Source organism: Eulemur rufifrons, chromosome 9, assembly GCF_041146395.1.
Source record: "Eulemur rufifrons isolate Redbay chromosome 9, OSU_ERuf_1, whole genome shotgun sequence".
NCBI lineage: Eukaryota > Metazoa > Chordata > Mammalia > Primates > Lemuridae > Eulemur > Eulemur rufifrons.
Window position 1 is genome coordinate 42,720,531 of NC_090991.1, and position 27,581 is coordinate 42,748,111.

The 27,581-nt window shown below is 34.0% G+C and overlaps 1 protein-coding gene across 3 annotated transcripts in view; it reads left to right on the forward strand.

Annotated features, from left to right (window-relative positions):
* Window positions 1–27,581, forward strand: part of TANC2 (tetratricopeptide repeat, ankyrin repeat and coiled-coil containing 2) — a 262,133-nt gene that overhangs the window by 35,422 nt on the left and 199,130 nt on the right. For 2 of the 3 annotated variants that reach the window (XM_069481594.1, XM_069481597.1), the window contains exons 2-3: window positions 4,015–4,086; window positions 22,214–22,285. In XM_069481594.1, coding sequence (XP_069337695.1) covers window positions 4,015–4,086; window positions 22,214–22,285 — 144 coding nt within the window. Of the gene's footprint in view, window positions 1–4,014; window positions 4,087–22,213; window positions 22,397–27,581 lie in introns of all 3 variants that reach the window. The other variant, XM_069481593.1, reaches the window with a different exon arrangement.

The following is a 27,581-nucleotide window of genomic DNA, read 5'->3' on the forward strand; positions in this document are numbered from 1 at the left end:
GTGTGGCCCTCCTATGGGGCAAGGGGTGCCCCACACAAGCACACCATAGCTAGGACCCACACTGCATTCTCCCCCCAGATCTGCCTGTGTGGGCTCCCTCACCTCCTGAGACCGAGAAGATCAGTCCCTGACCATGCCAGGGAGAAGCATGCTGGTCCTGAGACGTCCACAGGCTGTCTGAGCAGAATCAGTGTCCTTCCACCTTGGCATGCCCTGATCTGATGGAGCCACCAGGCAAGCAGCACCAGAGAGGGCCAGAGAGCAGGGACCTCACTGTCTGAGCACCCCTCAACCTGCTGCAGGACCCCAAGAGGAAAGGCCTGAGCCCCACTCTCTGTGAAAGCCTTGGTGTAGTGGCTTAGTACTCTCTCCCTGCAGCCATGGGTCAGCAGGGGAAGGGGATAGTCTGTATGGAGGAATGCTAGCACTCTGGTCATCTCTGACCCTCTCTCCAGGAGACAGTCTGCCCAGAATGTCCAGGCTCTGGAGTCACACAGATCACCTGGGACCCACTGGACCCTGTGGCTCCTGCAGTCTGGGCCAGAGTTGGGAAATGTCTGTGTGGGGATGAGCAGGAAGAAACCTGGGGAGTTGAAGACCCCAGGGGGAAGGGCAGAGGCACGTGAATGTGGATAAGCAATATGGCATCTACTGTCCTGGCTTGGGTCTGTGGGTGCAGGAAGTGCCCCAAGGAGACTGGCAGCCTAGTGTCCTGTCCGCAAGAAATTCCCGGCTCACTGGTGGCAACAGCCTCTAGGCTTGTGTGGGCAGAAAGTCTCTTCAACAGTTTGGGAACCCACCAACTGTCAGAGATGGGAGGGAGGCAGAAACAAACCACTCCACTTACCCTTTTTGCTGGACTCCAAGCCTCTTGAGGGTTGATCTTTGTCGATACCTTGCTCCTTCTTGTTATGCACCCCAACTTCTTCTCGGAGAGTCTCCCGAAGCCTCTGACACCCTTCCTTCAGACCCACATTCAATCTGTGTTTGTCTGTCTGTTCATTTTTTCTCTTTCATCTAAAACTTCTCCTCCTTACTGAGATGCTGGTGTCTCTGGTCAGCCCCTAATAATGTTCTTTTTATAGCATTTTTTCTCTCCATACCAGTCTAGGATCAGGTGTTGTATTTGTTGACATTGTCTTCAGACTCCTTAAATCTGGAACATTTCTACACCTTTTTTTATTTTGCATTTTTACAACATTTACATTTTAAAATAATACATGTCTTCCCTTTATACATAAAATATCCTCTTTTGAGGTCTTAACAAAATGCAGAAAAGCTGGAAAAGTCACCTCAAGCTCGGGTGCAGATGTTAATGAGAGGTATAGTCCTGAATTGCCTAACTTTTTTTTTCATTAGAATGAATAGAGAGACCAAACTTGGCTTTTGGGAAAAGTATTTTTTTCTCTAGCGAATGAATCTTTTGAAGAGAATAAATCTTTTGACTTTAAATGGGAAATGAATAGAAAGATTGGATTAATATATATTTAATACATAAAAATTTGGGGGGTGGGGAGGACATTCTTGCTCTATCACCCAGGCTGGAGTACAGTGGACTCATCACAGGTCAAAGTCCTGGGCTCAATCAATCCTCCTGCCTTCCCAAGTAGTTGGGTCTACAGGTATGCACCACCACACTCAGCTAATTTTTCTGTTTTTTGTAGACAGGGTCTCATTCTTGCTCAGGCTGGTCTTGAACTGCTGACCTCAAGTGATCCTCTGCCTCTTAGAGTGCTAGGATTACAGGCATGAGCCACAGCACCCAGCTTGGATTTACATTATAAGACTAAATCTTTGTAACCCACTTTGTTAGAAAGCCTCTATTCTATAAAGAAAATTGCTATAATTACTAAACAGTGCTTTTTAATACAGTTTTGATGAGAGGAGAATGAAATGGAAACATAATAGCAAATTAAACTCAACAAATATTTAATAAATTTGCATAGAAGTTAGTATTAGAGAGAGAGATTGAGTGAAACAGACTTGGATTAAAATCCAGTTTCACCTTTACTGGTTTTGTGGTCACTTGATTCCAGTTAGTCACCATGAGTTTCAGTCTCCTCATCTGTGAAATTGCTCTTTACTTCATAGGGCTTTAATGAACTATATAAAATACCTGGCAGATAATAGATAGTAATTGTTGGCTGTCTTTCTCTCTGTTGTGAAATACATATTGGAAAGAAGAGAACACTTTAAGATTTTGGACATATTGAATATTAATTCATTAGACAATGAGGTGGAAGAATTAAATTTGAGTTGGTCCAGTTCTTATAAAAATAATCCATATAATTTATAGAATTTTTAGTTACAATTTGAAGTACAGTTAAGGATTATAAACCACATTTCCTTTAAGTAAAGGGAGATAAATTAAATAATTTAAATTTTAATTTCAAGAGAGGCAGATTGCCCATTGTATGATAATCCATGGGTAGATTTTTGCTTTAATTTTTTCCCAATAATGTCAAAGGAAAATTTCTTACGTTTGTATTTCAGATAGTATCTTATTTTATCAACATGTCTAAGTATATTTTTATTCAAATGTAATAACATGTAGTGTAACAGCAGAACCAAAATAATACTTAAACTAAGTTTGTGTTTTTAAGGTATTTGCACACTGGGAAAATACAGTTGCTTGTCACTTTGAGTATCTTTCTGTATAGTAAGTTATTTTATAAATCTAATTAAATTAGTGGACTGTTTATGAAATTTTTGTGGTCACAGTAGACTCAGAGATATGAATATTTTCTGCCAATGCATTTACTATTTTATATTGTCACAATATATTTGGAATCGATTGACTAAATGCTGCTGTACTTGCTAGCTTAACAGCCTTCTGCAAAATAGAGAATCCTTGATATATGTACTTGGGTTTAGTTACTGCTAGGCCTTATATATAGTAAGTATACTTAAAAAGAAACTATATCAATAATGAATTTAAAAACAGGTCATGTGTTTAAAAAGCAGTAAGTGTTAATACATGAGCTCTATGACAAAGAATAAACAGTAGCATACGTGGATGACACAGCAAGAATAGTTTTTGTTAAATCTGCTTGCAGCTACTACTCCTTTTCCCTACCAAGTTAAAAATGAAACAAGTGGTTGTATGAAAGAAAGAACAAAGGAAATTGTTGATGCTTTAATATATTTTTAATCCAACTAAAGTGATAATAAATTTATAAGCGTATACACCACTATGTTAAAGCTTTAGCTTGGTTTAGTCTCATTTTCCATCTTATGCTTTACCTTCTCAATCTATTGATTTCTGTTTTACTGTGCCTATTTTGATAAATTCATGTATGAGTAGTAATTTTTCTGTTTCCATATAGTAAAATTGAGGGAGTTACTTATGTAAACTCAAATTTGTAGCTTTTCTTAAATTGTGTGAAAGAATATACTCTATTGCTTATTTCTTAACAAGTGAAGATGCAGATAATGAACTGTCTTTGTTTCCACATAATTTTAAAAATCATGGTAAAATTAACTCAAAAGACTTGTTTGATTTTTATCTTTTTGTTTGATTTTATCTTTTATTGATACCTCTTACAGGTTTATTTTTATTGATTATAAAACATAAATGCAATTTTTTAAATAAAACATACAGTCCTGGGGATTATTTGATGGTGTACTATAGACAAATAAGCAGCTGTAATTCATTTAGACAATGCTAAGTCAGGTCTTCTAAACTGGAATTCTGTGAATGAACTTCAGAGTTGCTAACATTCCTTCATTGTATGCAAAGTAGAGTATATATATATGTGGGGGAGGGGAAAACACCTTCACTTTCTTTAAACTTTAAGAGGGGGTGTAAACCATTCCCACAAGAATAAGGGTAAGAACCATTGATTTATATAGAAAACCAATATAAAAAAAAATCCTCAAATATTTTAATGATCCAAAACATAAGAAATGAAAACAGATTATAACTATAGTAGTTTTAAGATATAGATGATGCCAGAGAAGATGTTATATAAATGTCATTATCTATTTGCTTATGTTCTTTTTAATTTTATGCAGATGGAGGGAGCGAGGAACCACCGGATCGAAGACAGTCAAGTGTAGACTCTCGCCAAAGCCGCTCTGGGCAAGGTAAATTTTCATCAAATTGATTATAAAATTTTGTCAGTAAAAAATAGACGTTAGATATTCCTTTCTAGTATTTAATTTGGGGACTGGGGTTTTTGTGGGGTCTAATTTAGATATTCTAGTTTCTTATCTAGGGTTTAAATCATATACTAAAAGTTCTATATGATATTTATTCAAGATACAAGAAAATTACAAATTATCTTATGCTATTTTTAAAATGATATCAAGGAATAAATAATTTTGGAGCATTATAGTATATGTCTAGATAGCACTTTCAGAATATAACTCAAAGATAATTTTAAACAATAACATTTGTCAGAGCATTATTGCACACTTTTTAAATTTCATCGGTTTGATATTTGTGTCTTAACTCAGAAGAAATTATTTTTTTTTATAATTGCTGTATTAGTTTAGGATCTTCCTACTTATTTTCCTTTTCTATTTGAAACTTATGATAGGCTTTTAATTAATATTTGTATGACAACTTTAAAACTAGGTAAAAACATTCTGAGTCAGTGAAATCTTCAGATAGGCCTTTTCTAACTAGCTTATTTAAAATTGCATTGCTTATTTAAAAATCCATTACTTCCGCATTCCTTTTTCTTCATGGTACTAATTACCTTCATATTTATTCTGTTTATTTTCTTTGTTCAAAACTATAATGAATGTTCCATAATAGCAGAGATTTTTGGTCTGTTTTTTCACTGCTGTATTACACTTAGTGCCAAGAATAAGTACTTGGTATGTACTAGCCACTAAATAAAGGTTGTTGAATGAATGAATTGACTTCTAAGATAATGAAAATTGAGAACCCAAACTGATGAATATATTACAGAATTTCAGGTAGTTATTTACTGAGTTTGGTTTTCAGAGAATCTTTAATAGCAACCAAAATAAAGATTAGATTTACAAATTTGCAGTTCTTAATTCTGTAAAAGCTCCATGTTCATTTACTCTATAATCTTGTTCTCTTTTTTCTCCATCTTTGCTCATCCTAAGTTTTAGAGATGTACTATTTTAATAAAATTGTTTGTTGCAGAATAAAAAGGAGAAATAACATATTTAGGTTTAGAAATTTGAACTTTTACTAGTACTTAATCATTCTTAATAAGCACGTGTTATGAATATGTCAGGAATTTATTTGCTTTTTCCCTCTTCTTTTTCCTGTAAATGTATTTTAATATAAAAAATTAAGGAAATGCAATCACATGTAAAACCTTAAAAATAAAATTAGTATAAAATTATGGTAATTATTAAATGTCTTCATTTTTATTAAATGTTATAGATATAGATATGTCAAATTGTTAATTTATTTTTCAAATCAATGAGAATAATTGAATTTTATTAACAAAAGCTGAACTTCAAACAATAAAAACAGTGATTTTCATAATCCAGAGCACAGTTACCTGATCTCAATTCGAAGTCGCCAGGAATTGGATCATTATTAGAGTTCATTGATAACAAAAGTATGTTTCTTATCTTCTTAGAGGTTTTGTTTGTAATATCTCCATGTTGAAAGAAATAAAAAGTAAAAATCTATCTGTAATCAGTTGAAATTAATGAGAAACAGTATTATCAGGAGTAAAAGATAGGAAAAATATACACTTCTTCACTTTTACTCCTCCTCCCAGAAACCCACTGAAAGATCAGAGAAGGGGGATTGGAGAAGACACAACATCAGCACAATTTTAGAAACTAGATAGTGTATGAATAATTGAAAACTAAACTCTAAACTCAGTAGCAATCAACCAAACAACCTCCAGAGGCCTCAAAAAGGCCTCAAGAATGACAGCATGTGGAAATGGAGATGAAATGAGGATTCATTGAAAGTCAGATGAAGCAGCATTGTGTTCCCAGGACTTATTCCTCAAAACTAGCTAACCAGTCAGCTGGGCAAGTGCCCACCTCCCCACTCGTGAGCTTAGCCAGTGCCCAAAATTTATTCTTTATTTTACTCTAGACTGGAAGACAGTAGGCATAGTTGAGGGCAGGGGTCCTATGCTAAAAATAGGAGCTTGGACCCCAACTTTCTTCTATCTTTATTTTACTAGGTTCCCAGAATACTGGCAGTTAGGCCTTATATTCCAGGCAGGCGGTTGAAAAGTCTTTTCTGGGGAATCTGACAAAAAAGTGAAATGAAAGAAGAAGAAAAAAATGTAGTCATGAGAGATTCCTTAAATAAACAGCCCAGCTAGATCACTCCATGTATCAAAGCTCCCAATCAACTTTTTAGTCTTCTGCCCTTAAATATGAGCAGCTAACCAAGGATTACTAGATATTTGAAGAAACCCTCTAATGTATGAAAGATAGAAATTAAAATAAACAGAATAAAACAACTTGGAGAGAACATAAATTTTTCTGAGGAAAATAATAGAACTATTATCCTCACAAAAATGAGAGAATATAATATAGCCATGAAACAAGAAGGAGGTACTATAAAAGAGTGACATTATAACTTTTTTAAAAATTCTCCTAGACATTGAAATTCTGATAGCAGAAATCAAAACCTTCATAGAATTATTAGAGATTAATGTTAAAGAAATCTCTGAAAAAGTGGAGCAAAAGGATAAAAATTATAGAAAAGAAGTAAGGAGTGTTAACAGGATCATTCTAGGAATTCAGTGTTCAAATAATAGTAGTTCTCAAAAGAAAGAACAGAGAAAATGGGGAAGAAATAACCAACAAAATGACTCAAGAGAATTTTCTTAACTAAAGAACATGGGGTTTCCTGATTGAAGCTCATTGTGTGCTCAGTACAGTGGATGAAAAGAGACACAAACTAAGACACATTGTCAAATCACTGGAGCCAAACAGATCTTTCATGCTTCTAAAGAGGAAAAGAACTTGTCATATACAACGTAACGGGAATCAGTTGCCTTGGACTTCTCAGTGGTAACATTGGAAATTGAATGAAAAATCGTCATCTTCAAAATTCTGAAGGAAAATGATTTCAGTCTTTGAATTCCATATGCGTTGGAACTATTAATTATAAGAATGGAATTAAGATGTTTAAAGACAAGTTCTCAAAAATAATCTGCCTACTATATACACTTCCTTAGGAATCTGGTGGAGGATGTGATCCATGAAAGTGTGAAAGTCAGCAAAATACAAGAAAGAAATGGGCTATATATCGAAATTGGAAATTCGATAAAACAGAAAGGTTCTTCAGGATGACAATGAAAAGATAGGGATAGAGGGCTACTAGTCTAGATTTGGAGTATGGTAGAAGCCTCCAGAAGAGTCTTTATCAGGAAAATTAGATTGATAGAAACCTGATACAATTAATTATCTTTAGAAAAGTTTTAGACAATTGACAAATAGCTCAGGGCTGAATTGATGATAAATATATATTATAAAATAACAAGCGAAAGAAAGTTCTGAACTTCAGGGAGAACAAATATTGTGTAGGAAAGATGTTAGGATAAAAAGTCCTCAGTCCTTTATCAGAGCCCAGAGTAGCTGATGTCCAAGCCAGTCACCTCCAGTGAAAAACCTTATCAGATTACTTCTGTGTGTCATACAAGTATTTTCATTATCTATTTGATTTGTACCATTATGGTAGAGAAGCAATGCTCTGAAGGAAGGCAGGCAAATCTGGCCTGTGGCTTGTTTTTGTATGGTTAATGTTTTTGATTTACTAAAAATTTAAATTTTTTTTGCATCTATGTTCACATAGAATGTTGACCTTTAGTTTTCTTGTCTTATAATGTCTTTGACTGGTTTTAGTATCAGGGTAATTCTGCCCTCATAGACTAAGTTGGGAATTGTGGGGCATTTCCTTCTCTTCAATTTCCTAGAATTTTTTTGTGTAGAATTGATATTATTTCATCCTTTACTATTTGATGCAATTTCTTAGAAGCTATCTGGGCCTGGAATTTTCTTTGCTAGAATATTTTTAAATACAAATTCAATTTATTTAATAAATATAGGGCCGGGCATGGTGGCTCACGCCTGTAATCCTAGCACTCTGGGAGGCTGAGACGGGAGGATCGCTCAAGGTCAGGAGTTTGAAACCAGCCTGAGCAAGAGCGAGACCCTGTGTCTACTAAAAATAGAAAGAAATTATCTGGACAACTAAAGATATATAGAAAAAATTAGCCAGGCATGGTGGTGCATGCCTGCAGTCCCAGCTACTTGGGAGGCTGAGGCAGGAGGATTGCTTGAGCCCAGGAGTTGGAGGTTGCTGTGAGCTAGGCTGATGCCACGGCACTCTAGCCTGGGCAACAGACTGAGACTCTGTTTCAAAAAAAATAAAAATAAATAAATAAATAAACAAACATAGGACTATTCGGTTTATGTTTCTTTTTAAGAAGTGCTTTAATATCTATAGAAACTAGAGTGATGTCAGGTGTCTTGTTCCTGATATTGGTAATTTAGGTATTCCTTCTCTTGTCCTGATCATTCTGGACAGAAATTTATCAATTTTACAGATCTCAAATTAGTTTCAGTTTTTATTCATTTCTATATTGCCTTCCTGTCTTCTGTTTCATTGATTTCTACTTTGTTCTTTGTTATTACCTTTCTCCTGCCTGCTGTGGGTTTAATTTTCTCTTCTTTTTCTAGGTTCTTCAGGTAAAAGCTGAGGCAATTGCTATGGCAACTTTCTTTTCTAATATAGGAATTTAGTGCTACAGATTTCCCTCTGTGTACTGCTTTAGCTATGTTTCATAGATTTTAATAAGTAGTATTTTCATTTAGTTCAAAATACCCTTTTCATTTCTTCTTTGACCCATGTATTATTTAGAAATGTGTTGATATAGGTTCCAAACATTTGAAAAATTTCCAGATATACTCTTATTTATTCATAATTTAATTTCATTGTGGTCAGAGAACGTACTTTCTATGAGTTGAATCATTTTAAATTTATTGAGACTTGTTTTATAGCCCAGGAAATGGTCTATCTTAATAAATGTTTTGAGTGAACTTAAAAAGAATGTGTATTATGTTGCTTCTGTCTGCTTGGTCTGTCAGTTATTAGGAGAGGAATCTTGAAATCTCAGGCTATAAGTAAGGATTTATCTATTTCTCCTTGCAGTTCTATCACATTCTTCATACCATGGCTTCTCTGGTTAGAAAGAAGGATTCTCCTCCCTCAGAGATTTATGTTGTCTCCTCAGCTACAGCTGCCAGCTTTAAGATGGGCTTTTCTAGGGCAAGGGCTAGAAGAAAAGGGCAAAAGAAGAAAAAGCCAGGGGATTACTGTCGTTCTCTCAGTCTCATTTAGAGGCCCCTCCATTCCCACTCTCTAGCTAGAAAGAGAAGACTTCTCTTGTATGTCTTTCTGTTTATTCCTGTTGTAAAGTCCCAGGATTTGGATTCAGGCTGGATGATTTCAGGACATAAAAAACAGGAAGCTCATTGCTGAATTGGTTGTATTTCACTTTCTGGCTTTCTTCCACAGTTTGTCTACTACTGTTTTCAGAGTCCTCAGGTTGCTAGTTCATCATTGTTTCCAGAGTTTCACTTACATTCAGGGGTTTTAGTTACATTCAATTAAGGCAGAGTGTGTTTACTCCATCTTGACCCAGAACCAGAGCTTTTCCATTTTATTATAATATTTTGTGTTTTCCTGTCTTGAGGGATAGTACTCAAAATGTTTAAAAATTAGTATACCATAAATATCAACCAACTGGAACAGATGATAGTCCATTCAGAACAAACACTAACTGTAGACAACTGATCCCCACATAGGTGCATACTGCCAATAAACCATCTCATCTGATTGTGGATACAGTTTCTATTAATATTTAATGTTTCTTCTCCAATAATAGAAATGTTACAAGCAGAAATATAAGGTGTCTGTTGGGGTATGCCAATGCCTTATCCTCTGTGCATGAGGGTCCTTTTTTCTTCTACCAGCTACCTTGGCCTCTAATCTGTCTCTTAAGTACAGTAGATTCTGACTCAAACATACCCAGACTCACTCACTGCTCCAGTTTAGGGGCAAAGACCTCTGATGTCTTGTGCTTATCACATGTAGGAGATGGGTGATGGGCATACATGCTCTGGGCTATAATTTCCTCAATCCTATTTCATCTAGTTTCTGTCTCTATGGATTTCTTAAGATTTCTACTGGCATTTTGTTTTGTTTTACAGTGCTTTAAAGATTTCTTCTTTTTAAAATACTTTTTTTTTGTCATTTCTATACTACCTATATTGTTTTTACTTTAACCTGAACTACCATGATTTCTTTCCTTTCCTATTATAATAGTGTCCCAATTTACCTTATTATATCCATTCTTACTGACAGATAGTCTATTGTCCATTTGATAGTTACAATGCCCTTATTAAAATAAATGAAATCATACATTTCCCTAAACTTGAAAAAAAAATTTACAGTGGCTTCTTATCACATTCGGAATAAATTCCAAAAGTCTTTATCATTTTCTACATGATCCTACCTGATTTTGCCCTTTTTCTAATAGTCTAACTCTATGTCCTTCTACTCCTTCCCTCACCCATTTTGTTTCATCTCTGCTGCCCTTTTTGCTCAAACATGTTGAGTATTTGCAAGGCTTTTTCTTGCATAAAGGGCCATATTTAGGTCAAAGAGTCCTGTGTTTATCCTACCTAAATACACAGTCCTGACCTTCGTTTCCTACCACTACTTGAAATTAAGTTATTTATTTATTTTATTTACTTGTTTATTGTCACCTCAACTACTGGAAAATAGATTTCATGTGAGCAGGAATTTGCCTTGTTCACCACTGTAGTCCTAAGACACTGGGATACTGGCATATAAAAATTTGTCAATATTTGTTGAATGAAAGAATGAACAAATATCTATAACTTAGCTTGGAAAAGTATGTGGATGTGCTCAGGCAAAATATAGGTTGAATATCCCTTGTCCCAAATATCTGGGGCCAGAAGTGTTGGATTTCAGGGTTTGGAATATTTACATTATACTTACTCCTTGAACATCCTAAATTTGAAAATCCGGAATCCAAAATACTCCAGTGAGCATTTCCTTCGAGCATCATGTTGGCACTCAAAAAGTTTTGTATTTTGTATTTTCAGATTTGGATTACTCAACCAGTAATGATCCAGTATTCACTTCTATTACTTTTGTAACTGAAAAAGTAGTGTCAGAAATTTGTTGAATGTAGGTACTTCGACTATCAACCATCTATTGATTTGTGAAATGAGTTCTTGAAATGTGACTGTAAAACTGATTGTGTCAGTTTAACCCATGTGGCCTCCTCAGGTTAGGTGGTTATTTTCTACTTTCCAATAGCATATTATATATAATTGGATTATGTTATTGTATACTATTATATAATATTATTCTGTCTTTCCTGTTGGGTCTCTTTTTCCTAGTAATCTGTGAGTTCATTAACAGTAGGGTCTTTGTATCTGGCACAGTGCTGCTGCCTTGCATTTAGGCCATCAAGTTTGATGAAGGAAGTTCTACAGTTCTAGAAATTGTTCTGTATTTTAGGAATCTTGGGTTACTTTATTGGAGTTGGTTTTTGTTGTATTGGCTCCATTTTCTGCATTAAACAATTTTTTCATTAGAGGTCATAAATTATCTTTTATGAAAAGGATTTGTCTGTAAAATTTGGATTCAGTTAAAATGCCACATTCAAGGATCAGGAAGGCCACATGTGGCTCCAAGGCCGCAGGTTTACCACCCCTGGGTCATATATGTATATGTAAACGGAATTTATTTGGTCTGGATATTAAATAGGTATGTAAGCCATATCAATGTGGCTATTTAATATCTAGAACACAATTCTTATTTACTTTTGCAAAGATAGCATTAAGCAGGCATTAAGTTCTGATGTGTACACAATGTGTACTGGTATAATAATGCCCATGAAACCAGCTCATGCTGGAAGACTGGGAAAGTGTGTACAGTGTTTGGCTTTGCATGATTCTCATTATTTGTAGCCAACTTTATTTGATTAATACATGCTGGTTTGTCTGTAGTAATAGTGTACTAAATTGTCAAATATACTGTGTTCTGATTCTTTCCTTTCCTTGCAAATTTGTAAAATATTTGGTAAAAATGAAATGTTCATGCTCTTGAAACACACACAAATTATTCTTCAGTCTGGAAAGGTATAAAGATTTCTTTATTGAACCAACTGTGGTTAGTATATAGAGTGATAAGGAAAATTCTTTCAATATTCTATGTTATTTCTTTATCTCAGTGTAAGAATATATCTAGTATAATAGCTTCACTAATGTATAAGACTGTTTTGTTATTTATGTACCAGGTTGTGGAATAGATGCTTTCACATAATCGTCATTTAATTCTCAGAATAATGCTGTGAGGTCAGCATTACTTTCCATAGGAAAATACTTCCGACTTTATGTTAATCTACACTAAAAGTTTCAAATCAACATTGTTGGTAGCATGTATTTAGAACTTTTTCATTCTGATATTTAAAGTACAGATTTGCTTGTTGGTGGTTGGATAATACTTGGAAGATCTGAACTTAAATGATAAATCCCTCTGAAATATCTTTATTTCTAGTCAGATTTCTTCTGAAATTTAACTTTGCATTGATTTGTTTTTATTATAACACTCTATTTTCATAAAATTAAACTTGGTATTATCCCTCTAGCCAACAATTCCTTATTATCTTACGATGTTAGGGTGTGTCAGAATGTGTTTATATATGTTAGTCATACTTTCTATTTTTTAATGTGAGTTATAATTACATTAATTTAAAAAAATTACTTTTTACCAAACAATGTAGACATTTAAAAAGGATATGTTAAGGCTCCTTCCTCTTCTACTCTCTTAAAGTAAAAAATTTTATCTACATTCAGTCTGTATCCTTCCATGTTTTTCTCTTGAGCTCATACTGACATAGGCAAGGATGTATATACATATATAATCTAGTTTGAAGATTTTTAAAAATAAAAAGCAGTTTTAGTTTCCCTGTTCTCTCTCAATTAACAGTAGAGCATGGCCATGCCTCCAGGAATATACTTAAAATCTATGTAATGATCTATAGCATCAGTAACCCATACTTTATTCTACCATTTCCTAATCTATGAGTGTTCACATTTTCAAAGTGATTCATGATAATTTATTTAGAATCATCTTAAGCTCTTGGAATATGCAGGCCCAAGAACATTTTGTATCAGAGCATATTAACTATTCTACTTAGCATTATGATAATTGGCCTAATTAACACTGGAAGGCTTATAGAAACCACTCCTTTCTTATCCATATTCATGAAAGAAAAAGAATAAAAGCATGACAACTAAGAAAGATTGGAAAAGGAAAGTTGAACCTCTAGAAAGATTCTAATTTAAAATATTCTTATGTGAATTTTTCTGGTAAGAGATAAAAGTCATAAAAACCTCTTTGAAAAACTTTATAAATCTTAACAAAGGGCCATAAACAGTTGGATCAAAGGAGGAGGAAGGAAACTATTAGTAAAGCTTGGGGTAAAATTATTATAGAGCTAATAAATTTTTTGTTGTGTTTTGTTTCATTTGAGGAGCATGTTGGATTTAGCGTTTTATTCCTGGTGAAAGATTGAAGAGCTAGTTCCCACAAGGGGGCAGACTAAAACAACCTGAAAACCTTCAGTTTATAAACATGGAAATGGTAGATAAATAATGTAACAAAATTTATTATAAATTCATAGTTGATTTATTAAGAAGGAAGGGAAACCACTAGGGCCCCGAAATGAACAGAGAGGTAACTATCTGATCATCCAACGAGTGATACCGTATATTGAGAGCGTTTACCTACCTGTTCCCAAGTACGCATGGAGCCTGTTGACATGTTGGACACTCAGCTGTGACTTTAGTCAGATTAGTGTTGATGAGTGGAAGTCCACTTTGCTGAGCTCATGTATAAACTCCACCCCTTTGTTAAGGAGCCCATTGGGGAAGGATAGAGTGGCTCTCTGAGAAGGTCACATTTGAGCTAAGACCTCTTTTTTTTTTTTTTTTTTTTTTGAGACAGAGTCTCACTCTGTTGCCCAGGCTAGAGTGAGTGCCGTGGCGTCAGCCTAGCTCACAGCAACCTCAAACTCCTGAGCTCAAGTGATTCTCCTGTCTCAAGCCTCCCGAGTAGCTGGGACTACAGGCATGTGCCACCATGCCCGGCTAATTTTTTCTATATATATTTTTAGCTGTCCATATAATTTCTTTCTATTTTTAGTAGAGATGTGGTCTCGCTCTTGCTCAGGCTGGTCTCGAACTCCTGAGCTCAAACGATCCGCCCACCTCAGCCTCCCAGAGTGCTAGGATTACAGGCGTGAGCCACCGCGCCCGGCCGAGCTAAGACCTCTTAAAGACAAAAAAGAAGCAGCTTTACAAAAAGATACGAGGACTGAGCTTTTAGGCAGAAAAAATAAGCACAACGCTTCAGTTTAGAATAAGTTTGGCCAGATCAAGGAAGAGAAAGGCCAGTGTGACTGAAGTATTGTGTGTGAACTGAGGGGGAAAGTAGGAAGTGATAAAGTCAGAGAAGTTGGAAGGAGATAAGATCAGAGAATTAAGAAGATGGGGGCCAGATCCTGTAGGGCCTCGTAGACCATGGTAATGATTTCAGGTTCTAATTGTCTTCTGCTGCTAATTGACTGTGTGAGCCTGTATTAATTATTAAACTTTCTCTGCTTAATTTTTTATTAATATGTAAACTTGTAAGAACATTGTAGTGGTATAAATCTTTCCATAAATCTGTCCATGAAAAGGACATTAAGGCCGGGCGCGGTGGCTCACGCCTGTAATCCTAGCACTCTGGGAGGCCGAGGTGGGCGGATCGTTTGAGCTCAGGAGTTCGAGACCAGCCTGAGCAAGAGCGAGACCCCATCTCTACTAAAAATAGAAAGAAATTATATGGACAGCTAAAAATATATATAGAAAAAATTAGCCGGGCATGGTGGTGCATTGCCTGTAGTCCCAGCTACTCGGGAGGCTGAGACAGGAGGATTGCTTGAGCCCAGGAGTTTGAGGTTGCTGTGAGCTAGGCTGACGCCACGGCACTCACTCTGGCCTGGGCAACAGAATGAGACTCTGTCTCAAAAAAAAAAAAAAAAAAGAAAAAAAAGAAAAGGACATTAGGAATGATAATAGGCCAAACCCCATTTTTTCAGAAATACATGAAAGCCCTTTGAGAAATTATGCATTTTTATTATATATATTACGTTTAACATGTTAACACTTGTTTTAGGGGCCAGTTCCCCCCCCCCATGCTCTTATTTTTTTTTTTCTGTATACTTTTTAAAAATAGACTTTTATTGAAATAAAACAATCAGAAAAGTTCACAAATCTTAAGTGTACGATCAATATGTTATCACAAATTACTGTAGGTGTAGGGTTTTTTAAAAGTCAGGTTTATTGAAATTTAATAAAATTTGTTCCTTTTAAGTATACAGTACCATGAATTTTTACAAACAAATCTAGTCATGTTAACTACCAATAAATCAAATATAGCTGATTTACATTATCCTGCAAAGTTCCCTCATGCCCCTTTGTGGTCAGTCCTCTTCCTCCCACCACCGCAATCCCTGGCAACCATTTGTTTTTTAATACTATAGCATTTTCCTGAATATTCTATAAATGAAACCATATAGTATATAGTCTTTTGACTCTGACTTCTTATAATTTAATGCTTTGAAGACTCATCATTTTTTGTTTTCTTGTATATATCAGAAATTCATTCCTTTTTATTGCTGTATATATTGTGTGTATATGCCGCAATGTGTATATCCCTTTACCAGTTGATGAATATTTGGGAACTTTCCAGTTTTGAGAAATTAAGAATGAGTCTACTGTTTGTATGTGGGAGGGAGGGACATGTATCATTTCTTTTGGGTAAAATCCTAGCAGTTGGATTGCTGGGTAGGTTTATTCGGTAAGTTTATTTTTAAACTGCCTAACTATTTCCCAAAATTATATTAATATATACCATTTTTATTCTCACCAGCAGTATATGAGAGTTCTAGTTCATCCTTGTTAGCACTTGGTTTTGTCAACATTTTGTTTTTTAATTTTAACCATTTCACTAGATGTGTAATGGTATCTCCTTATTAATTTCCCTAATGATAATGATGTTGAGCATCTTTTCATGTGCTTCTCTGACATCCATGTCTCTTGCTTAGTGAAGTGTCTGCTCAAATATTTTGCCCGTTTGTAAAATTGGGTAGTTTTCATTCTTGTTATTGAGTTGAGTTCTTCTTACAGTCTATTTCTTTATTTTTATTTTTATTTTTTTAACCAACCCCTGAGTTTTTCTTATAGTCTAAATACCAGTCCTTTATTAGATATGTGTTGTGCAAATATTTTCTCTGAATTGGTACTGGTCTTTTTGTTTTGTAATAGTGTCTTTTGAAGAATGGAAAATTTTAATGTTTATGAATTTTAACTTTTCAGTTTTTCTTAAATGGTTCATATTTTCTGGGTCCTTTGTAAGAAATCTTTGCCTGACTCAAGATCACACAGCTTTTCTCCTATATTTTCTTCTAAAAGTTTTATAGTTTTAGGTTTAACGTTTTAGTCTGTGATCAGTTTCTCTTTGATTTTTTAATGAGTGGAAGTATGGCTCAAGGTCCATGTTTTTGCATATGGATGTCCAGTTGTTCCAAAAATTATTTGTTGAAAAGATTATCTTTTCTACATTGAATTACCCTTGCACCTTTGCCAAAATTAGTTAGCTATATTTTTGGATCTTTTCCTGGACTCTTTAGTCTGTTCCATTGATCTTCTATTCATTCTTTTTCTAATACCACATACTCTCTGGATTACTGTAACTTTATAGTAAGTCTTGAAATTAGGTACTATGAGGACCCCAAGTTTCTTCTTCTTTGTTTGGAATTGTTTTGGCTATCTTAGTTCTTTTGTTTTTCCATGTAAATTTTAAAATCAACTTGTTGATTACTTACAAAAAACTGCTAGATTTTCTTTTGGATTACTTCAAACTATAGATCGCTTTGAGGTGAATTGACATAATCATATGGAGTCTTCAGATCCCTGAACATGATATATCACTCCATTTAGGTTTTTTATTTCTCTCATCAATATTTTGTAGTTTTTAGAGTACGAACATTGTACACCATATTTTGTCAGATTTATTCCTGAGTGTTTTATGTTTTTTGTGCTGCTATTTTAATGGTGCTGGTTTAATTTTCTTTTAATTTTCTACCTGTTCATTGCTAATATATAGAAAGACACTTTATTCTTATTAACTTTGTAACCTGTGAATTTGCCTAACTCACTTATTTTTTCTAATAACTTTTTTGTAGATACCTTAGAATTTTCTATATAAGCAGTCATATTGTCTGACTATATGATCCTATGCTAGTTGTTAAACTTCCACAGGCCTGTTTCTCATCTGATTTATGAACTTGTGAGAAAGTTACAGAGTCACAGAGTAGTAATATAAGCCCTGGGTTAAAAGGATGCTTGGAATAATTTAGGCAAAACTTCTTTGCTTCTGAAACATGTAAAAACCCTTTGTCTTTAGGGGCCAGTTTATAACTATGCTTTATATTTTTTTCTGTGTATTTTTAAAAAATAAACTTTTATTGAAACATAACATGTAAGCTGAAAAATTAAGTCATGTGTACAATTCACTGAGTTATCAAATAAACATATCATACTGGAGGTTTTTGATTTATAAATTTGTGGTTTATGCAACTTGAAAAATTAGAAGGCAGTTCTCTAGACTATAGGTATTTCCCTCAGCTGAAGAATTTATTAACTTTAATATCTAATAATTATGTGTTAAATATAAGACTTTTCTTAGTGACGACTGAAATTTTAATTGAATAATGATTACTGCAAACATTTCTGTAGCGTCCGTGTACTTGATAGCCCTGTGCTTTCTTAGCTCAACTTTTGAATCACCAGGTGTCCAATAAAACTGAATTTTCTCTGTCAAGTTAGCAATTTATTTTGTTCTGCCATCTCTCCATCACATTATCTCAGTAACTTTTAATTTGGTTGATTGAAGAAGGAAAAGTGGTAAGTAAAAGAAAGGTAGAAAATAAAGATTGATTAATGTGGGATGCCAGTAAATGTTATCTTATATGCTGGGCAAATTAGATTCCAGATTTTTCACTTCCTTCGTGTTATACAATTATACATTTGTTACCTTTGCTATGCAACTTTGCAGTAGCACCCACTAATATAGGCCAAGTATGTTTCCCTGCCCCATTGATGCTGCTCTTGGCTCTATGATATGCTTGGGCCAGTGGAATATTAGTGAGCAGAGGTCTTAAATATGCTCCTCAGATTTCACTTTGCCTCCTGTACTCCTGTGAACCACCAAGAAGAACATGCTCCATGTATTCACTTGCCCCTTTAGTTACTAGACCCAATATTGAAGACACATAGGAGTTGTTCTGAAACTGACCATAAATCTGACATGTAGCCTAGCCCTTTCATGTTCAACCTAGATCACTTTTGACCTACAGTTAATCTGCAGACTCATGAACGTAAAGTAAATGTTGTAAACCACTGAGATTTTGAGGTTGCTAGCTACCCAAGAAAAACTAGTATATAGTCAAATTATGTGAATGCTCACCAGTACTTTTCTTTACTGGAAACATATTTTTAGTTTTACTCCATAGCTACAATGAGTTCAAGCACAATTTATAGGACAGAGAAGATGGAAGAAAATGTTTTTAAGCAAAAAAGTAAATTAGGACAGCCAAACTGGACTAATTGCAATATTATTCCTTAAGGAGTATTATTAGATTCTAAAATTATCAGCTAATTTTTAACATTGGAACATTTCAAGTGAAAAAAGGTTCTTCACTGAATCAAATGCATCTTCTAGATATATACTTTAAAAATTCTGTTTTTTTTTTTTTTTTTTTCAAAAGGATTCTTCAGTGAAGGAATTACACTAAGGGTATGCCTCTTTGTTTATAAACCTGTAAAATACTATAATTCCATATAAATCAATCTCAAGTCTATTCTTGAAAGTCCAAAGATTAGAAATCTATTATGAAAGAAAGAGACTTGAAAAATAGGTCTAGGAGATACGATATCCATCTGACCAGAGAGAGTTCCAAAGAAAGAGAAAAGAAAAGTTGAAAGAGAAGAATTAGTCACCATAGTAAATGAAAGGGCCCAAAGACAAATGAGAAGGAAAGAGTTAAGATATATCCTGGTAAAATTTCTGAAATCCAAGGGTAAGGAATAAATCCTAGATTTCTCCCAACAGAAGTTGGGGGAAAGATAATAGCAGCCTGGACTAAGGTAGTGATTGGAGAAATGGAGAGAACATGGCAGATTTGAAATATATTTTGCACTGCTGATCTGCAGAACTGCTAATCCATTGTTGCAAGGGGATGGGAAGGGAAGAAATTAACTGATGATTTCTAGGTTTCTTGATTGAATAAATATATGGATGGTGGTAAAGACATAATTTTTTTTACTGAGGCAAAATTGACATAGCATAAAATTCACCATTTTAAAAGCATACAATCCAGTGGCTCTCAGTACATTTTACAGTGTTATGCAGCCATCACTGCTATCTAATCCATCACCCCAAAAGGAAGCCATGTACCTATTAAGCAGTCATTCCTCAATTCTCTGTCCTCCTAGTCCCTGGAAACTACTAGTCTGTTTTCTGTCTCTCTGGATTTGCCTATTCTGAACATTTCATATAAATGGAATCATACAACATGTGACTGTGTCTGGCTTCTTTCGCTTAGCATAATGTTTTCAAGGCTTTTAGTGTTGTAGCATGAATCAGGCCTTCATTCTTTTTATAGATAAATAATATTCCATTGTATAAATGTACCATGTTTTTTTTTTTTTATCTGTTCACCAGTTAATGATATTTGGGTTGTTTCCACTTTTCAGCTATTACGAATAATGTTGCTATGAACATTGATGTTCAAGTTTTTGCTTGAAAAACCTGTTCCCACATCTTTTGGGTATATACAAGTGAGTGGAATGGCTGGGTCATATGGTGTTTCTGTTTGAGCAGAATGGCTGCGTCATATGGTAATTCTGTTTTTAACTTTTTGAGGAACCATCAAACTGTTTTACCTAGCAGCTGTACAATCTTACATTTCCACCAGCAATATATTAGGGTTCTAATTTCTTCACATCCACACCAACATTTTTTTTATTGTCCTTTTAATAGAAAGTATATTATACCTATCTGTAGTGGGTACAAAGTAGTATTTCATTTTGGCTTTGATTTGCTTTTCTATAATTGTCGAGCAACTTTTCATGTGCTTATTGGCCATTTATATATCTTCTTTGGAAAAATGTTTATTCAAGTGCTTTACCCATTTTTAAAATTTATCTTTTTGTTGTTGAGTTTTAAGTCTTCATTATGTATTCTGAATGCTAGACCTTTATGAGATATGGGATTTACAAATATTTTCTCCCATTCAGTGAATTGTGATGCACAAAAGTTTTTAATTTTGATGAAATCCAGTTTATATATTTTTTTCTTTTGATACTCGTTCTTTTGGCATCTAAGAAGCTGTTTCCATTCTTTTGACTCTCATTCCAATGTTTTCTTCTGACATATCTTCCAGTTTACTAATTTTCTCTTCATTGGTGTCTAATCTGCCTTTAAACTCATCTGTTGCATTTTTAATTTTATAATTCCAATTCTATGCTAAAATTGTAAATTTTTATTTTCTTAAACATGTTAAGCATACTGCTTTAAATTCTATGCCTCATTGTTTCATACTCTGTATTCCCTGTGAGTCTACATGGCTTTTCTTTTTTTTTTTTTTTTTTTTTTTGAGACAGAGTCTCACTTTGTTGCCCAGGCTAGAGTGAGTGCCATGGCATCAGCCTAGCTCACAGCAACCTCAAACTCCTGAGCTCAAGGGATCCTCCTGTCTCAGCCTCCCGAGTAGTTGGGACTACAGGCATGCACCACCATGCCCGGCTAATTTTTTCTATATATATTTTTAGCTGTCCATATAATTTCTTTCTATTTTTAGTAGAGATGGGGTCTCGCTCTTGCTCAGGCTGGTCTCGAACTCCTGAGCTCAAACGATCCGCCCACCTCGGCCTCCCAGAGTGCTAGGATTACAGGCGTGAGCCACCGCGCCCGGCCTACATGGCTTTTCTGATTTACTTTGTTCATGTTATCTTATCTCTGTTATTGTTCATTAAGGGCAGATATTGTATATGATAAAATGTATAAATAATTTCAGACCTGTAATGATATGTTTCTTTAAGAAAATTTATGTTTGTTTTTGGGAGGCACTAGCAAGCCAGGATTACCTTAATTTAATTTTGTGGGAGATCTTTGGAGCTGAGCTTTAGTCCCTCTGAGGGCCAGTCTAGTTTTCCTACTTCTAACATGTAGCTATTTGGGCTTTCAACAAAAGTGTTGGAGTTTTACCAGATCCCTTTTAGCCCCTTAGTGGGCCATAGGCTCCCAATAGTTTTCCTCCTAGCTCTGTAAAACTGTCAATAGCTTCTTAGCCTCTTGGATCCACTAAGTAAAAAGCAGTTCCAAATGCCAGGCTTCAGTTTTTTCCTTACAACTTTTCATCATGCTGTTAATGCTCTATTGCCTTTGGAAGATTTAAAAAACATATATATATGTATATATGGTTCTATTTTTTCTTAGGGAAAAGTTGTTCTTAAGTACATACTCTGCCATTACCAGAAGTGGAAGTCAACAGCATTTAGGTGGAAGTAAATCAGCATGTAATTACTCTTTTTAAAAAGGTAGAGCAGATCTAAAGATTACCATATAATAACGTCAGTCTTACCCACTTGAATTTTTATGTACTTTCTTGGGGAGGGGAGAAAAATAGAGTTACAATAATCCTACTAGCAATTGTACATGATGGATTGTCAAGTAGGTGAATACCTTCTTTCCTGTTTGTCCTATCAGGAGAAAAATTAAGACTATTGCTCTAATTCTAACACTTACTGCATTGTACTGTAATTATTTACTTATATGACTACATCTCTCATGAGACAGTGAGCCCCTCAGGAGGAGGAACCCTGTTTTACTCATCTTCAGTTTCCTAGTGCTAGACCTGGAATTGGGTGCACAATAAATGTAGAAATGAATGTATGTGGCAAAAATACTTTATTTGGCTTTTTAAAGTGAAAAATCAATGTCTATATATGCTGTTCTGAATCATCCTAAAGTATATATTTTAAAAGGGAAGGAAGAATCTTTTCTCAACAGCTCTTTTGTTCCATCCTCTTCTAATAGGTGGTATCTCCACAGAAAGCGACTGTGCTTTTGAGCCAGACTACGCTGTTCCACCACTTCCAGTGAGTGAAGGTATGCAGCACATTCGGATTATGGAGGGCATGTCTCGCTCTCTTCCATCCTCCCCCTTACTCACACATCAGTCTATCAGTGTTCGGCTCCAACCTGTGAAGAAGTTAACTGGTAAGGACTTTACCTAAATTTAGTATGTTTAACAGGAAACCTAACAGTATGACACTTTAGGTCATATCAGATATGTTTATGTGCATTTTTAGGTTTTTCCTCTTTGGCCTTCCTAATGTCACAGACTCTTGGAAAGTGAAACCCCTGCTGATTTTAATTTAGAGAATTAGAACAGTACTCAGTTTGACAGATTGATGTATTTATTTTCTAAATGACCCATCTGTTGTGGACATATTTTTCTACGTTTTCAGGAAGTTTCTAGTTTTGCCAGAATACACTGTTGTTCTGATTTCATTTATCAGCTTGTTCATGTCAGATTAACAGATGGAAACATTGTAATTTTAGGATAATAAGAGCTCGATAGATCAGCAAAGGTACATTAGTCATATTTTTGTTTTAAATCATGATTTGTATATTCCATGTCTATTTTTTAAAAACTAATTTAGATATTTTCCTTTATATTGGACATTACTACAACTTCTTTGGATATTTACTATAATTCATAAGTTATGGATTGTATTAACTTTAGTATGATCTCACAATATGTATTGACCATTCATATCAAGCTATTAGGTATGAGACTGTGTCTTTATTAAATGGGCTTTTGTCTTTTTAACTTTTTTCAGGGAAGAAATTTTAATATATAGTAGAAGAATATTTATATGTAAAAATGTGTAAGCCTGGGTCACTTTGTTAGATTTCTCCTAACGTTATCAGTATATCCCTGATGTTAGTAAACTGACTGGTATTGATGGGTTATGAGTACATGGAGGCATGAAATGAAGTTAATCACAAAGGATATTTTGACTTTTTCCTATGTGCCTGGCATTGAGCTAGACAATAGGGAGGTGTTTGTCATTATGAAGATTCAAAAGAAAATAAAAGAAGGAGGGAAAATGGAATTTTTAGACTCTTTATATACAGTGAAACTTTTTCATTGTTTCTAATTTTCATCAAAATAATAGTATTTATTTATTCCATAGTTACACAAAGCATAAGTTATGTCTCTTTACAGTGTTTATTGTCTTTTAGGCATTTTCAAATAACTGAGTCAAATTCTACTTTGACACGTGGGTCATTAGATAAAAATGAGTATAAAATAGCCTAATAACATAATAGCCTAAAATATTGGTCCCCTTCTTATGTCTAAAAATATGGTAAATCTTAAGTTTACCATAAATTAAGTGCTTAAATTCTAAGCACTTGAATAAAATTTTAGTGCTTACAAATCCTTCTCTCTTTTTTTATAGTTAAAGATATTATTGATTACTAAAAATACAAAAGCTGCAAATCTGATAGTTGTCATGTGGTGTGTTCATTTTACTACACATATTAGAAAAAGTAGCAAGAAAAATTTAGTTTCCATGTTGAAGTGAGCTTAGATTGCCTGAGGTTTTAGAGATAACACTTTCCTATCCCATTTGCCTATCCCAGTTTGAACTTCAACTTAAATAGGCAACCTTTATTAAAAGATAAATACATTTAATAACAAAGTCAATAACATACCTTAATATTACAGAGGTGTTCTTGTAAAGCAGTAATAAGGGTATGGTTGATTAATGACATGTATGAACTATTGAGTTTCGATTTTATAATATTTGAAGTATATGTGTAATCTCTCAAATAGTTTTGTTTTGTTTGCTGGTGACTGTCAAAGACTTAAAAATTTACAGATTAAGAATGCATTTTAAAATCTAAATGTGATAGGAATCCATGTATGTTTTAAAATGATACACACACATATATGCGTACATTTGGTGGTAGTCTAGAGATACAATAACTCTTACTCAGAAGAGAGAGAGGGATGACTTAAGTTGTGTCCATGTACCCTTCTATAATGTTTGTAATTTTTACTGTGTGTAAAATCCAAAATCTCATGAGACAATATCACAAAATGGACCCTGTCATTTCCTAACTGTGTAATCTTGCTCAAATTTGCTTAAAGTCTCTGCACTTCACTTCCCTATTTCTAAAATAAGGGTAATAGTATCTATCTCATAGGACTAATACGAGAATTAGATGAATTAGTAGATGTGAAGCTCATAAGAGTGTCTGACGTAGAGTAAGTAATCAAAATGTTAGCTACAATTAATATTGTAGTTTTTAAAGAGCTTTGGGTATTGAGTTTCTATCACCTTGTCAAATATGTGTTCTGAGCTTTTGGAAAGTGGCCTCCAAGTAACTTAATTACCTTAAGTAAGTCCCTCTACTTTTCTGAAGAGTAAACTTCAAATATTAACATCAAATTGACTATATTTAATCTCTGGGGGAAAATTTTTTTGGCCTCATTTTAAAAGTATTTGCTGCCAATAGATTGTAATGAACATGTGACTATCCAATTAGGTGGTAAATAAGTCACAATAACTGTTGCTGAAACTAGGTATTTTAGATGCTAGCTATGGCCAAAATATTATTTTTGTCATGAATAAAATTGAAACATTTACTTGTTTCAGAGACATCTGGGGAAATCATTGACATTTTGACATTAAAAAAGACCTATACATAGTGTTATTCTACATAGTCTGATATATTTTAGGGTACTTTTGATATGTTCTTTGCATAAGAATAATTATCTTGCAATTTCTGGAAACACACTGGAATTCAGGATGTACTATGGTGAATTTTATTATTAGGAAAAAAATTCAGGATTGCTGTGAAGACTAAATAAGATTTCCTAAACATACAACCTAGTATATATTATAATAAACACTAAGTGCTACTTTTTTTTCTCATTTTATTCTTGGGTAAAATGGAAATATAGTCTCATTTTATAGACATCCTGAGAAAATTATTGAAAAGCTAATTTGAAAATATAAAGGGGCTCACAGATAGTGTTAGTCTGTTTTATTTATTTATTTATTTTAGTATACTCATGATACCATATGAGTAAATATCTTGCAATTTTAGGAAAAAATTTGGCATTCAAGATGTGTTATAGTAAACTTTATTAGATTAAAGAATGTAGTAGACATGCATGGTAGTCTAAGCTGCATCATTGCTAACTGTTAGATACCACATATTTTTTATGGTTAAATGAGGAAATGTATAGGAAGACTTTTAAGCTCTTTGGAAAAATAGCACTAGTTAAACTGTTAGGTCTGGTCCTCATTCAGGTACTATTTCTATTAATAATTCAGTTTCTAACTATTTCTAATTCAACCAGGGGTGGAGAACCTGTGGCCCCGGGGCCACATGTGGCCTTCTGGATCCTTGAATGCAGCCTTTTGACTGAATCCAAATTTTACAGAACAAATCCCTTTTAATTTTGATTCTTCCAATCAAAGCAGGGAGTGTCATATGTGATTTCTTTAATCAGTGTTTTGTAGTTCATCTTGTAATTTGTGTCATCTATGATTTCTTTAATCAGTGTTTTGTAGTTCTCCTTGTAGAGGTCTTTCACCTCCTTGGTTCAGTGTATTCCAAGGCATTTTTTTTTTTTTTTTGCATCTATTGTAAATGGGATTGAGTTTTTGATTTGATTCTCAGTTTGGTTGTGGTGGTTATTGGTGTGTAGAATTTGTGTACGTAGATTTTGTAACCTGAGACTTTACTGAACTCATTTATCAATTCTAGGAGTCTTTTGGAGAAGTCTTTAGGGTTTTCTAAGTATAAGATCATATCGTTGGCAAACAGGGATAGTTTGGCTTCCTCTTTTCCAATTTGGATGCCCTTTATTTCTTTCTCTTACCTGATTGCTCTGGCTAGAACTTCCAGCACTGTGTTTAATAGAAGTGGGCAAAAGTGGGCATCCTTGTCTGCTCTTTTTAGATTTTATGGGAGTTTAACCTATGAGTTTGTTTACAAGAAAATAATTTTCTGTTGTACTAATTTTTTTCATATTTGAATGGAAGTAACTCATACAGAGTAGAAGTATTATTTATAGTATTACAGTGTTAGTTTATAGCAGGATTATTTATAGCAGCTATAGTATTGCTGTGTACGTTCCATTGAAATACAGTAGCCCTGTCTTCCTGCCTCTATTCAGCTATCCCTAGGGAAAGTTGGCAAAAATGCCAAAATGGCCCTTAATGAAGAAAGAGCCAAAATAACAAGTCATTTACACTTTTTTAAATGAAATAGTTTCATTTCTGTGAGGTTAGATGACTCGTAAGGTTATGATGAAAATTGAAATAGAAGAAAAAGAAACAATAAGAAAGAAAAACAAATAGATAATACAAGAAGGTCAAGTAAGGTGAAGTCAGTTCTTATGAGAAATATGAATGATATCAATTTGACTAATAAAGTATCAAAGTGTAAAAAAGCATTTCCAGTGATATATTATTTATAAGAGATACTCCTAAAATAATATGAGAGGAAACTTTCAAATAAAGAGATGAAAAATATATACCAGACAAATGTTAAGAAAAGTATATAATTTTCAATAATACTAAACAAAATTAAATTAAGAAATTAACAATTCAGACAAAAAATATTACTTGATATTTCATGCAAGTAGAATTCACAAAGTAGATATTAACAATTATTGGTCTTTTATGCATGAAACAACGTGACATCAAAATATGTAATGCAACAAAAGAGAAATGAAAACATATATTCACACTAAAATGTGTGCACATATGTTCATAGCAGCATAATTCATAATAGCCAAAAAGTGAAAACAGCTTGAATATTCATCAGCTGAATATCTGTGTTATTTGGCCATAAAAATAAATTAGGTACTGGTCCATGCTACAACACGGGTAAACCTTGGAAACATTATGCTAAGTGAAAGAAACCAGTCATAAAAGACCATAGGTTGTATAATTCCAATTATGTGAAATGTCCAGAATAGTCAAATCTACAGAGACAGAAAGTTAATTACTGGTTACTTAGGGCAAGGGGGACAGGTATGGGGAGTGACTGCTAAAGAGTATAGGGTTTTGCTTTGGGGTTATGAAGATGTTCTAAACTTAGATTATGATAATGGTTGTACAACTTTGTGAATGTACCAAACCCACTGAATTGTACAGTTTAAATGGGTGAATTTTATGATATGTGAATTATATCTCAATGAAATGTTTTTAAAAAAGAAAAACTATAGCAAACATTGTTAGAAATGAAAGGGAAAGTTGATGAATTCACATTTAAGACAGATTTCATGCATCACAAAATATAAAGGATATATGGAGAATTTGAATAATATAATTAGTAAGTTTAATTCATTATTGTATATTTCCAAATAAGT